The sequence below is a fragment of the Delphinus delphis genome, chromosome 10, assembly GCF_949987515.2.
Source record: "Delphinus delphis chromosome 10, mDelDel1.2, whole genome shotgun sequence".
Classification (NCBI taxonomy): Eukaryota; Metazoa; Chordata; class Mammalia; order Artiodactyla; family Delphinidae; genus Delphinus; species Delphinus delphis.
Window position 1 is genome coordinate 90957470 of NC_082692.2, and position 15031 is coordinate 90972500.

The 15031-nt window shown below is 37.3% G+C and overlaps 1 protein-coding gene across 1 annotated transcript in view; it reads left to right on the plus strand.

The window, feature by feature from the left end:
- CNTN4 (contactin 4) overlaps positions 1-15031 on the plus strand; it is a 959269-nt gene that overhangs the window by 757983 nt on the left and 186255 nt on the right. The window contains exon 8 of the mRNA XM_060022925.1: positions 9435-9632. Coding sequence (XP_059878908.1) covers positions 9435-9632 — 198 coding nt within the window. The remainder of the gene's footprint in view (positions 1-9434; positions 9633-15031) is intronic.

Genomic DNA, 15031 nt, shown 5'->3' on the forward strand with positions numbered 1-15031 from the left:
TTGGAGATTAATCCTTTGTCCATTGATTCATTTGCAAATATTTTCTCCCATTCTGAGGGTTGTCTTTTGGTCTTGTTTATGGTTTCCTTTGCTATGCAAAAGCTTTTAAGTTTCATTAGGTCCCATTTCTTTATTTTTGTTTTTATTTCCATTACTCTAGGAGGTGGATCAAAAAAGATCTTGCTGTGATTTATGTCATAGAGTGTTCTGCCTATGTTTTCCTCTAGGAGTTTCATAGTGTCTGGCCTTACATTTAGGTCTTTAATGCATTTTGAGTTTATTTTTGTGTATGGTGTTAGGCAGTGTTCTAATTTCATTCTATTACATGTAGCTGTCCAGTTTTCGAAGCATCACTTATTGAAGAGACTGTCTCTTCTCCATTGTATATCTTTGCCTCCTTTGTCATAGATTAGTTGACCATAGGTGTGTGCGTTTGCCTCTGGGCTTTCTATCTTGTTCCATTGATCTATGTTTCTGTTTTTGTGCCAGTACCATATTGTCTTGATTACTGTAGCTTTGTAGTATAGTCTGAAGTCAATGAGTCTGATTCCTCCAGCTCCTTTTTTTTCCCTCAAGACTGCTTCGGCTATTCGGGGTCTTTTGTGTCTCCATACAAATTTTAAGATTTTTTGTTCTAGTTCCATAAAAAATGCCATTGGTAATTTGTTAGGGTTTGCATTGAATCTGTAGATTGCTTTGGGTAGTATAGTCATTTTCACAATATTGATTCTTCGAATCCAAGAACACGGTATATCTCTCCATTTGTGTGTATCATCTTAATTTCTTTCATCAGTGTCTTATAGTTTTCTGCATACAGGTCTTTTGTCTCCTTAGGTAGATTTATTCCTAGGTATTTTATTCTTTTTGTTGCAGTGGTAAATGGGAGTGTTTCCTTAATTTCTTTTTCAGACTTTTCATCATTACTGTATAGGAATTCAAGAAATTTCTGTGTATTAATTTTGTATCCTACTACTTTACCAAATTCATTGATTAGCTGTAGTACTTTTCTAGTAGCATCTTTAGGATTCTCTATGAGGATTTTTACACCTATGTTCATCATTGATAATTGGCCTGTACTCTTCTTTCTTTGGGACATCTTTGTCTCCTTTTTGGTATCAGGGTGATGGTGGCCTCGTAGAATGAGTTTGGGAGTGTTCCTCCCTCTGCTCTATTTTGGAAGAGTTTGAGAAGGATAGGTGTTAGCTCTTCTCTAAATGTTTGATAGAATTTGCCTGTGAAGCCATCTGATCCTGGGCTTTTGTTTATTGGAAGATTTTTAATCACAGTCTCAATTTCAGTGCTTGTGATTGGTCTGTTTATGTTTTCTATTTCTTCCTGGTTCAGTCTCGGAAGGTTGTGCTTTTCCAAGAATTTGTCCATGTATTCCAGGTTGTCCATTTTATTGGCATAGAGTTGCTTGTAGTAATCTCTCATGATCCTTTGTATTTCAGCAGTGTCAGTTGTTACTTCTCCTTTTTCATTTCTAATTCTATTGATTTGAGTCTTCTCCCTTTTTTTCTTGGTGAGTCTGGCTAATAGTTTATCAATTTTGTTTATCCTCTTAAAGAACCAGCTTTTAGTTTTATTGATCTTTGCTATTGTTTCCTTCATTTCCTTTTCATTTATTTCTGATCTAATCTTTATGATTTCTTTCCTTCTGCTAACTTTGGGATTTTTTTGTTCTTCTTTCTCTAATTGCTTTAGGTGTAAGATTAGGTTGTTTATTTGAGATGTTTCTTGTTTCTTGAGGTAGGATTGTATTGCTATAAACTTCCCCTTAGAACTGCTTTGCTTCGTCCCATAAGTTTTGGGTCATCGTGTTTTCATTGTCATTTGTTTCTAGGTATTTTTTGATTTCCTATTTGATTTCTTCAGTGATCTCTTGGATATTTATTAGTGTATTGTTTAGCCTCCATGTGTTAGTATTTTTTACAGATTTTTTCCTGTATTTGATATCTAGTCTCATAGTGTTGTGGTTGGAAAAGATACTTGATATGATTTCAATTTTCTTAAATTTACCAAGGCTTGATTTGTGACCTAAGATATGATCTATCCTGGAAAATGTTACATGAGCACTTGAGAAGAAAGTGTATTCTGTTGTTTTTGCATGGAATGTCCTATAAATATCAATTAAGTCCATCTTGTTTAATGTATCATTTAAAGCTTGTGTTCCCTTATTTATTTTCATTTTGGATGATCTGTCCATTGGTAAAAATGGGGTTTTAAAGTCCCCTACTATGATTGTGATACTGTCGATTTTCCCTTTTGTGGCTGTTAGCATTTACCTTATGTATTGAGGTGCTCCTATGTTGGGTGCATAAATATTTACAATTGTGACGTCTTCTCTTTGGATTGATCCCTTCATCATTATGTAGTGTCCTTCATTGTCTCTTGTAATAGCCTTTATTTTAAAGTCTATTTTGTCTGATAAGAGCACTGCTACTCCAGCTTTCTTTTGATTTCCATTTGCATGGAATGTCTTTTTCCATCGCCTCACTTTCAGTCTGTATGTGTCCCTAGGTCTGAATTGGTCTCTTGTAGACAGCATATATATGGGTCTTGTTTTTGTATTCATTCAGCCAGTCTGTGTCTTTTAGTTGGAGCATTTAATCCATTTACATTTAAGGTTATGATTGATAAGAATGTTGCTATTCCCATTTTCTTAATTGTTTTGGGTTTGTTATTTTAGGTCTTTTCCTTCTCTTGTGTGTCCTACCTAGAGAAGTCTTTAGCATTTGTTGTAAAGCTGGTTTGGTGGTGCTGAATTCTCTTAGCATTTGCTTGTCTGTAAGGTTTTAATTTCTCTGTCGAATCTGAATGAGATCCTTGCTGGGTAGAGTAATACTGCTTGTAGGTTCTTCCCTTTCATCACTTTAAATTTGTCCTGCCACACCCTTCTGGCTTGCAGAGTTTCTGCTGAGAAATTAGCTGTAAACCTTATGGAGATTCCCTTGTATGTTATTTGTTGCTTTTCCCTTGCTGCTTTTAATATTTTTTCTTTGTATTTAATTTTTGATAGTTTGGTTAATATGTGTCTTGACATGTTTCTCGTTGGATTTATCCTCTTTGGGACTCTCTGTGCTTCCTGGACTTGACTGACTATTTCCTTTCCCATATTAGGGAAATTTTCAACTATAATCTCTTGAAATAATTTCTCAGTCCCTTTCTTTTTCTCTTCTTCTGGGACCCCTATAATTCGAATATTGTTGCATTTAATGTAGTCCCAGAAGTCTCTGAGACTGTCCTCAATTCTTTTCTTTCTTTTTTCTTTATTCTGCTCTGTAGAAGTTATTTCCACTATTTTATCTTCCAGGTCACTTATCCGTTCTTCTGCCTCAGTTATTCTGCTATTGATTCCTTCTAGAGAATTTTTAATTTCACTTATTGTGTTGTTCATCATTGTTTGTTTGTTCTTTGGTTCTTCTAGGTCCTTGTTAAATGTTTCTTGCATTTTGTCTATTGTATTTCCAAGATTTTGGATCATCTTTACTATCATTACTCTGAATTCTTTTTCAGGTAGACTGCCTATTTCCTCTTCATTTGTTTGGTCTGGTGGGTTTTTACCTTTCTCCTTCATCTGCTGTATATTTCTCTGTCTTCTCATTTTGCTTAACTTACTATGTTTGGGGTCTCCTTTTTGCAGGCAGCAGGTTCTTAGTTCCCATTGTTTTTGGCGTCTTCCCCCATGGGTATGGTTGGTTCCATGGGTTGTGTACATTTCCTGGTGGAGGGGACTAGTGCCTGTGTTCTGGTGGATGAGGCTGCATTTTGTCTTTCTGGTGGGCAGGACCGCATCTGGTGGTGTGTTTTGGGGTGTCTGTGACCTATTATGATTTTAGGCAGCCTCTCTGTGAATGGGTGGGGTTGTGTTCCTTTCTTGCTATTTGTTTATCATGGGATGTCCAGCACTGTAGCTTGCTGGTTGTTGAGCGGAGCTTCGCCTTAGCGTTGAGATGGAGATCTCTGGGAGAGCTATCGCCATTTGATATTACATGGCTCCAGGAGGTCTCTGGTGGACCAGTGTTCTGAACTCAGCTCTCCAACCTAAGAGGAGCAGGCCTGACACCCAGCCCGAGCACCAAGACCCTGTCAGCCACACGGCTGCTAGTGTTGGAGGGTCTCCTGCAGAGGCAGGGCATGGCTGTTGCTCACTGCAGGGACAAGGACACTGGCTGCAGAAGTTCTGGGAAGTACTCCTGGGTGTGAGCCCTCCCATAGTCCACCATTAGCCCCACCGAAGAGCTGGGTGTCAGAATGGGGGAAATTATTTGCAGATGAAGCAACTGACAAAGGATTAATCTCCAAAATTCACAAGCAGCTCATGCAGCTCAGTATCAAAAAACAACCCAATCCAAAAATGGGCAGAACACCTAAATATACATTTCTTGAAAGAAAATATACAGATGGCCAACAAACACATGAAAGAATGCTCAACATCATTAATCATTAGAGAAATGCAAATCAAAACTACAATGAGATATCACCTCTCACCAGTCAGAATGGCCATCATCAAAAAATGCACAAACAATAAATGCTGAAGAGCATGTGGAGAAAAGGGGACCCTGTTGCACTGTTGGTGGGAATGTAAATTGATAGAGTCACTATGGAGAACAGTACGGAGGTTCCTTAAAAAACTAAAGAAAGAACTACCATACGACCCAGAAGTCCCACTACTGGGCATATACCCTGAGAAAACCATAATTCAAAATATTCATGTACCACAATGTTCATTGTAGCTCTGTTTACAATAGCCAGGACATGGAAGCAACCTAAGCGTCCATCGACAGATGAATGGATAAAGAAGATGTGATACATATATATAATAGAGTATTACTCAGCCATAAAAAGAAACGAAATTGAATTATTTGTAGTGAGGTGGATGAACCTAGAGACTCATACAGAGTGAAGTAAGTCAGAAAGAGAAAAACAAATACCGTATGCTAACACATGTATATGGAGTCTAAAAAAAAAAAGAAAAGAAAAAATGGTCATGAAGAACCTAGGGCCAGGACGGGAATAAAGACACAGACCTACTAGAGAATGGACTTGAGGACACAGGGAGGGGGAAGGGTAAGCTGGGAAAGAGTGAGAGAGTGGCATGGACGTTTATACACTACCAAATGTAAAACCGAAAGCTAGTGGGAAGCAGCAACATAGCACAGGGAGATCAGCTTGGTGCTTTGTGGCCACCTAGAGGGGTGGGATAGGGAGGGTGGGAGTGAGGGAGATGCAGGAGGGAAGAGATATGGGGATGTATGTGTATGTATAGCTGATTCACTTTGTTATAAAGCAGAAACTAACACACCATTTTAAAGCAATTATAGCCCAATAAAGAGTTAAAAATAGTAAAAAGAGCCGGGTAGGCTCCAGTGCTGAGTCGCCTTGGGCCAAACAGCCAGCAGGGAGCTTCTGCCCATTTTTAGTCAGATTTTATTTTTTGCTGCTTTGTTGTAGTTCTTTATATTTTTTGGATATTAACCACATTAGCAGATATATGATTTGTAAATGTTTTCTTCCATTCAGTAGGTTGCCTTTTCAATTTATTGATGGTTTCATTCACTGTGCAGAAGGTTTTTAGTTTGATGCAGTCCCACTTGTTTATTTTACCTTTTGCTTTTGATGTTATATTCAGAAAGTCATCTCTAAGCCCCATGTCAAGGAGGTTACTGCCTATTATTTCTTCTGGGAGCTTTATGGTTTCAGGTCTTACATTCAAATCTTTAATCCCCTTTGAGTTACCTTTTGTGTATGGTTCAAGGTAGTATTCCAGTTTCATTCTTTTGCATGTGACTGTCCAGTTTTCCCAATGTCATTTACCAAATTATTGTTCTTTCCCTATGGTATATTCTTGGCTCCTTAACAGTAAGTTTACTAACCATATATGTATAGGTTTATATCTGGACTCTCTATTCTCTTTCATTGATCTGTGTGTCTGTTTTTATGCTAATACCATACTGTTTTAATTACTGCAGCCTTGTAGTATAGTTTGAATTTAGTGAGCGTGATGCCTTCAGCTTTGTTCCTCTTTCATACCTGTAAAAAGAACAGATAAGACAAGTTATATGTTGTGTAATATTTAGTCTTACTACATATTTCCCTGCTTTGATGTCTGCATTATCATTATATTATATTACTCATGCTCCTTACTCACTGTTGTGGGCAAATAAAAATACAGTGTTCCAGGTAGTGCTCTTTACTGTGAAGAAAAATAAATTAATATCATTTTTAGAGACTTTCCCCCTTCAAGGGGCTCAGCGTTTAGCTCAATGTGATCTCACCAGTGCACCAGCCAAGATTCTTTGGCTAACCTTTGCACTTTGGGGGTCAACAGTATTTTACAAAGGTTGCATGTTGAATTGATGTTAGTTACCATCCTTAGCACAATCCATTTGAGACTTGTCTTCAGAACTATGGTTTGTTCCTTTGTCTACAGCATTGGAAATGGTTACAGTGTTATATTACTATTACAGTTTCGGAAACTTATTGCAACTTTATTTCAACATTTTGTTGTTTTCTGTTGTTTATTGTAACTTAATGGCTTTCCCCAGAACTGAAGTAATACAGTTAATAATCTTTATATTATACTTACCATTTCTTGAATTGAAATCATTGCATTAGTTCAGGGTTTCCCAACCTAGGTTTTGTGACATCTTAATAATTTCTTAGAAAAACAATGTGTGGGTGGAGGGGTTGGGAGGCAGTTCTATATCAAATAAGTTTGCATGGCTTACATACTCTAAGAAATTTGAGGAACGTTGGCATGTTAAAAACCTCTTGCAAGTCCTGAAAGGAAAAATTTTTTAATCAGTTAAACTTTACTTAATCCAGTGTTTCTTAAAGTCATTTGGTCATGTAACCTTTTTAAATTTGAGGTAGACGGGGGTGTAGAGAACTTCTATTAGCAGGGAATTAATATTCCAAGGACCACAGTTTAGAAAATCCTGCAGAATATGTTTACAGTTGTTTGCATCTCCTACTAAAGCACTAAGTAACAAAATCAGTGAAACCAAAATAATTTAAATAGATCAACAGCATGTTCATTGACTTTTGTTCTTATATTTACTTTAAAAATGATTAACTTTTAATGATACAGATGTGCTTATGACTCAGAGCGCTTTCATGTAACTTGATCGTCACCACATATCCCCTTTTGATGGATTAAGAAATTGAAAGGGAGAGTGTTTAAATTTAAATGACTTTCTTTATGGAATATAGGTTTGAGTTTTGGTTTTCTTGTCATTTTTTTTTTTTTTTTTACTCCAATTAGGAAAATAACAAAGCAGATGTCTTTTTTCCTGATATGCGTGGTCCATACAACTTTCTAGTTACTAAACTGTCCTTCTCCTACAAAATTAAGAAAGCCTTTTGGCACTAGCTGCTAGCAACAGTTTTAAAAAATATCTTCAGGAAAAAATATATATGTACAGTTTATATATGTGATTATAACTCTCCTTGGAGAAGTATGTGTTAATTAATATTTTGCTGGTAAATTACCTTCTAATTTCTACCTTGTGACTTTGGATATGTTAATTTATTCTTAAAACTCTCTTATAGTTAATTAGGGGATAAGCAGTGTTCTCTTCATTGTTCATATGAGAAAATTGAGAAGCTCAGAGATTACTTTGTTTTCCTGAAACTCACATACCAAATTGAGAGAGGAGTACATTGCTGTGTGCTGTTTGTTAAATCTCCTGTTTTTATGGGAAGATTGCCATATCCCATGGTACTTCTTCATGACCTATTAGAGGGGCTTTTCCTCCCCCAGATTTTAGTTTCTTGAGGAAGTAACTAGCTTTTTGGGAAGCACTTGTTTATTTACACTGAGTATCCTCTTGACATCAGCATGGGGTTATTTATAATTACATGCACATGTGTAAATAAAATGATTAGCTATTCTCATATAAACATAATTATATCTCTCTAAAATAATGCATACGGAAATGTTATAATCCAGTGATAAAGGGAAAGAAATCTGCATGACCCCTCCTTTGTATGCAAACAGTGGGTTATTTAAGACAGAATATGTTTCCTGTTGCACATTCAGTTATTGAGGCCAGTTACAACTGGGGACTCATTGAAGTACTAAACAACAAGTGCCTTTTCCAATAGTTAGTATTCTCTATACAAAGCTGAGGTGACCTTTCTGCCATTTTCCAAGGACACTCCATGCATTTAGAATTTAGGCCAGGATCGTATTAAAGAGCAGCATACAAGAACACAGCCAACTAGTTCTGAAACCTGAGACTCCCTTTGCCTCTAGTTGCTTCCTCTTCCTGCCTAAAATAACTTTTGAAAATAAAACAGGTCTTGTTGGCTAATCAGTGCCAGTGGGTACTATATCACTTCTCCAGCTTTGAACAAATCTGGGGATCACACTTTAAAGTGGAATGCCTGGAGCTAAAAAGTTTGGTTTCCTCAGAGCACAGTAGTTCACTGCAGCAAATCATTTAAACTCACTGTCATTTAGGTTTCTTTTCTGAAATTGAAAGTGTGGGCGGACGTGCTCGTTCACAAAACATTCACCTAGTTCTTAAGAAAAATTAGATCCTTCAAAGGAATATTTTCAGGTATGACTGCCTATTACACTCATCCCACTGGCGTTCTGGGATGAGTGTTTGTGAGAAGGTCGCTCTTTGATGGCTACTTTATAGTCACTCCCTTACGTATGTAATAATATTTTCAGCTAATTTTCTAAAAATACAGATTTGCATTTATGGGACCAGGCAACCAGTCATTGTATGTTTAGTGAGTATTTGCTACAATATTAAATCCCCATCTCACTAAAATAGTGGGAAAGGAGTCCAACCTCACAAGTGAGAAAGGAGTAAGAATTTGCATCAAGAGTAAGAGGCATTGGGAAAAGACTGGATTGAGACTCAGAATTGTCTCTAATTAGGGCTGAGTTTAGATTCGTTACTTTGTTCCTCTGTGCCAAAGTTTCTCAGTTAATGGAAAACTATAAAATGTATTGGAAACCCGCAAAGTACTATGCAAGTATGTGGCACCGTGATGTACTATTATGATTATTATCTATCAATTGAAAGAAGTGATCTAAATAGTTTCCAGGGTATATCAAGATTGTAGACTCTCTGGGTCTGTAATTTGAGCATTAGCTCTGTAAGTAATTACATGGTGCTTGGCACATGGTTAGCAAACTATAAATGCTTACTTACTCCCTTGATTTAAAGAGATTGGACTTCTCTTAATCGGCTATCAGTGTACCTTCTAGTCATATAGGAATAAAATCTCACTGACTGATGGTAGGAAGACTATAAATGCTTTAAGGGACTGTAATTACTTCCTATTGATATTTAGCCCGCTGAAAAAGGACCATTGGGGAGGAATATGAATTTTTAACTTGACCAGTTCTTTCATGAATACAGTAGAGTTCTTACAAAAGACATATTTGTAATGATGATTCCTTTTGCTTTCAGAGCTGAGCTATGCCTGGATTTTCAATGAATACCCTTCCTATCAGGATAATCGCCGCTTCGTTTCTCAAGAGACTGGGAATCTGTATATTGCCAAAGTAGAAAAATCAGATGTTGGAAATTATACCTGTGTGGTTACAAATACAGTAACAAACCAAAAGGTCCTGGGGCCACCCACACCGCTAATGTTGAGAAATGATGGTGAGTTTTCAAAGGGATTTTCGTAATTCTGCTTTTTGTGATCATAGGTTGAGTTCAGGAGGTTGTTATGTTATTGGCATGCAAAGCTTGACTGTGTCAATTAAATTTAAGAAAAGTTTAATGCTTTCTACATTCAGTATCTATCTTTCCTACACTTACGTAAGAAATAAACCCATGAATCCATTTTGGAAAACTAATTAGAAATCTAATTGCTAATCTCAACAGGAATGGAATGTGGATTTAGGTGACTATAAATAACAGAGGAATCTATTTCTTGTTTCTTTCCACTTAAATTGTGTACACAGGCAAAATGAAGTAGAAGGTTAAACAATTAGCTCATTAATCAATTCTATGTAATTTAGTATTCAGTGTCCGAAGAGAACTTCTAAATTATCCAAATAACTTCTGGATTTATGATACTGAAGACATCGTTCCAACCACAGTGAAATGCAAGAATGTCAAGTCTTATTTGAGATAGAAGTTTTAATTTCCCACACTTTGGTAAGAATATTTCAAGAAAATATATGAATTTCACTTTACTTACTTAGACGGATGGCATAACAGTATATGGTAATTCATCGTGTGCGTTTTGAAGACAATCTTGCCGATTTGTATGCCAAATTCTAATAGCACCATGCCTTTTCCCCACCATGGGTCCTTGTACATTCACGATGAGTATTTATATGTATTCTGTTCCCTCTTCTTGAAATGCTCTTCCTTCTCTTGGTCTCTTGACTAATACTGGTCCTTCCCATTTCTTCAAATGTATTACTTTCTCCAGGAGGTCATGTCTGTGTGACCCGTCCCCCTCAACTATGCTGTATCGGGTGCCTTCTTAAACCACCTCTGCAGAGAAAGTCTGAGCATCCTTACAGCATAGACCAAGCTTGAATTTTTGAGCAAATAATGTAGATTTCAATCATTCATTTACTTATTCATGCATTTAACATATGTTCATTTAGCACTTGCTATGTGGCAGTCACTCCTCTGGGCACCAGTGAACAAAAATCATAAGACCCCTTCTCATGGCATTTACATTGTTCAGAGGATACAGGTACAAACAACCAAACATAAACAAAACCCAAAATGCAGTATGTTAGATAGTAATAAATAAATGAGTATGATGAAACAGAGGTTCTGTGGGGCAGAATGTCTACTTTAGACAGGGTTGTCATGCAAAACCTTTCTGAAGGGATGACATGAGCTGACACCTGAATGATAAGAAGTCTGTCCTGTGAAGATCAGAGGGAGGAGCTTTGCAGGCTGAGTTAACATCACATGCAAAGGCCCTGAGGCCTAAAAATAAATCACTTGGCATGTTCAGAGAACAAAGAGAATGTGAGCGTTATGGAGCATAGTGACCAGGGAAGAGGGTGGTTTGAGTTGAGGTTGGAGACTGTGTTTTGTTTCAAGTGAAACGAAAAGCCATTCGAGGGTTTTATGTAAGAGAGTTATGTATGTTTTTTTAAAAGATTGCTTAGCTATCTTTTAAAATGAAAAATGGACTTTTAAAAAAGTGAGGGTCAAAACTGGAAGTCCAGTTAAAGACGGTTGCCGTAATTCACTCAGTAAACGGTGGCAGCTTGAACTACCGGGTGGCGGTGGAGAGGAGAGAAGGGGATGGATTCAGGATATAGTTTGCAGTTTGCTGCCAGGACTTGCTGATGCATTGCATGTGGGAGGTGGTGAAAGAGAAAATTGAGGATGACACATAGGTTTCTGGCACAGCAGCTGGGTGGATGGGAATGCCATTTACTGAAATGGTTTTACTGAACAGGTCTACAAGGGAGAAATTCAGAATATTATTTTGGTCATTATTTATGGAGCCAAAAGCATGCCTTCTCCCTTGGTAACAGAAAGAATTGTTTGTTTTGTGCTTCTTGGTCCATCTCTCTATCATAATATTCATCTGGTATATTCATATTTACTTGTCAGCCTACCCTCCCCCACCCCGCTGACACTGACATGTGATCAAGCACAGACCAGAGTTTTCATCCAGTTTGGTGCGAGGGTGCAGCACAGTGCTTGCCACATGGCAAATGTTAAATGACTGTGTTGCATTAGGCTGAGTTCCATTAAATAAAACTGAACAATCTCATCAGTTTAGCGAGAAAGGTAGGCAAAGGATCGATTCTGTTAAAAAGCTATCATTCCGTCTCTCTAGATCTGAGGATAAAAAATCTGTTTCGAGATATGTGTTCCAGGGGCATTCTGTACTGAATTATTTAAAAATACAGCCCCTCTGGCCTCTGCCCGTAATACGCTTATGCCGAAATGTCCGTTCAGTGGTGTTGTCCATTTTGGTATATCAAGGAAAAAATATAGTCAAATATTGACTTTGATGCACTAAGACACAGCCCAGGAGAAACATCACCCAGAGTTGCTGCTTCAGAGAGAAGGAACAAAAATTCAGGAACACGGGAAATCCACAGTCTTCCTAGGTGACACAAGTTGGCCACAACTCTGCCTTCTGCTTGGCTTTTAGATTTATCTCGACTTGCTTAGTATATCTTCATAGAGATGACAAATGTGTTCTATTAGAATATTTTATCACAAAATTAGCAGACTAAGGATCTCATTCTTCAGCAATTAACGCCCATTCATTTCTAATTTCCATGAGAGCTGCATGGTGAAAATTCATAATATGTCTTTCCCGTTTAGGCTGGAATACATAAAATGGCTGCTCAAACTGTATTACTAAGCACAAAATAGATTATTTAATTAGCTCTTGTCTGGAGGTAAGAGAAAAGGGGAAAGATAAATCAAGAAGAGATTGCAAAATAAAAATGACATTCTTGTTAAAGTGTACACTGTGAGAGTAAAATCAATGAAATCATCGTTCTGCACAGTCTGGTATTTAGTGACTGTATATTAGACTGCTAAGTGCAAGGTGAGCATAGAATTTGTACAAGCATCTCAATAACTGAAGCTCACTCAAAATTTCATAGCCTCCTTCTGCCTCCAAAATGTGGATAAGCAAGGCAATGGAGCTTTTTGCCTGCACTGAACTAATTGGCATGGCCGATCATTTCCCTTGCTAAGTGCAGATGTAGCTTAAAGAGCTAGGTATCCTCAATATTCAGGTTATTTCTTTAGAGTTTCAACTAAGCAGTCTGGACTGTGACTGTTTCCAGCCCCAAAGGTTACAGTGGGTCAGAAGTGAACAGCAGACAACTCCCATCAGTCCATGTTCCTATCAGGAACCAAGGGCGATGTGCTCCATGTTGATCCCACTGACCCTCTTTAGCTCTCTCCCCCAACACACTGTGGTTCTGCGAGACCTTCATACTTGTTGTTGCCTTTTCCCCAGCTCTTCACATGGCTCACCCCTGCCTACATCTCAGATCATGACTGAAATGTAGGGCAGGGTGTTGAGGAGGTAAGCCAGGTTCCCTGGGTGGAATCCAGCCCCACCACTTATTAGCGACGTGACCTTGGACATCAGTTTAACCTCACCTCACGGTGTTCTCATCAGTCAAATGAGGACAGCAGTACCTACCTCAGAGGCTTACTCCATGTGTGAAATTATAGGTAAACTGCTTTGAACAGTGACAACACAGCAGTACTGTTTTGTACATCAGTAACTTCCCTACCTAAGATATGCTCCACAAATTATATTTTTGAAAAACAGATTACAGAATGAATGGATACTGTTATCCTTGTTTTGTAAAATGTATGTGGAAAATGACAGAGAAAGCTGGAATCCTACTCTCCAAAATGCTAACAGTGTTAAACTTTAAAGCAGTTAACTTTTAGTGGTAAAATGTTCCGTTCTTATTTTCTTTCTGCTTCTCTGTGTTTTCTCATTTTTCTTCAGTGATTAGAGATTTTCTTTTTGTTTTAGAAAAATGTTTGGTGAAAGGGATATTCACATTTTATTGGATCTAGAAGGCACTTAGAGATCACCCAATTTTACACCTTTATTCTTCGAGAAAGAAGGGAACTAAGGACCAGAGAAGTAAGTCAGGACAGCAGTGGGATCAAATTCTTAGTCTCCAGTTACCATGCTATTTAACTGAGGTTCAGAAAAGATTTTTTGGCCTCTGGATTTACATATTTACCTTATGATTTTGCAAATTTTATTTTGGGAATTCTCCTAAAAACTGTATGTTATTTGTAGTGTTCATCACGAGGAAGTACTATAAAACTGAGAGCTGGACAAATGTGAGAGAATTTTACATTAGAGTTAATATTTATTTATCTAGGTTTTTTCCCCACACTGCACGGCATGCGGGGTCTTAGTTCCCCAACCAGGGATCGAACCCGCGCCCACTGCAGTGGAAGTGCGGGGTCTTAACCACTGGACCACCAGCGAAGTCCCTTATCTGGGTATTTTCAAATCTGCTTTGAAATGATAATAAAACTCATTATGTGGGAAAGTGCACCAGTTGTATTGGTACCGTGAAAGAAAAAGATTTAATTGAGAAAAATATATCATAATTATTTTTAGCACAGATACTAAAGTAGTCCAAGGATCAGTATTAACCCAGTTGCTGGTTATTGATGATAAGCTTGCTCCATTGTTTGCTTCCTCCACAGATTTCAAAGAATTGTACCTATATTTCCATAAACAAAGGTAATGGACCACCCATGGAGCATAACCAGGAGAGAAATGGTAGATTTAGATGATAATCATAATGGCTACTTTTTCTGTCTTTAGTTATTACCCCTGACTTGCTCTAAAATGGCTAAAGATAAAAAAAATTAACAAAAATTAGGACAGTCTTGGGAAAATGAGATCAGGTCTGTGAGGTTGTTTATGTACTTTACATAAACAGGTATGTAACTGAGCATGAAAAATTACTGTATGGCCTTTGCCTTTTTTCTGTGTTTTCCTTGAGACTGGCTGGGGATTGGTTGGGCAGTTCCTTAGTTTGCTTATTATAACCAAGACAAATGTTGAGCAGTTTACAGCCAGTGTGTGTCTGATGGTTCTTTGCTTTGCACATTGGTTGTTAAATATTTTTGAATATTACTGCTAATTAGAACTCTCAATAGAAGAGCTACTAGGGGACAGGAAACAAAGGATTTATCCTATCTTAGAATTCACATTCTGCCTCTCTCTGTCTCTCTTTCCTTCCTCCATCCCCATATTTTTATACATTGATAAGCATATATATGTAGGATGTGTGTGTATAAATATACATGTATTTATATACACTATATATATTGTCTTTGGAAGTTAAAATGCAAAATACTTTTCTGAATGTTTATTATACTTCATTGTAAATTTAAATTATCAAAAATTTGTATTCTCAATATAACAAAATAACTGACCATATTTTTCTAAATCCTGACCCATTTCCCCAAGCCTAATTTTATTTAGCCATAAAAACATTGAACAAGGTCAGCATTGAAGCATTTAATCTTCTCAACATAAATCAAATTTTAACCTACTG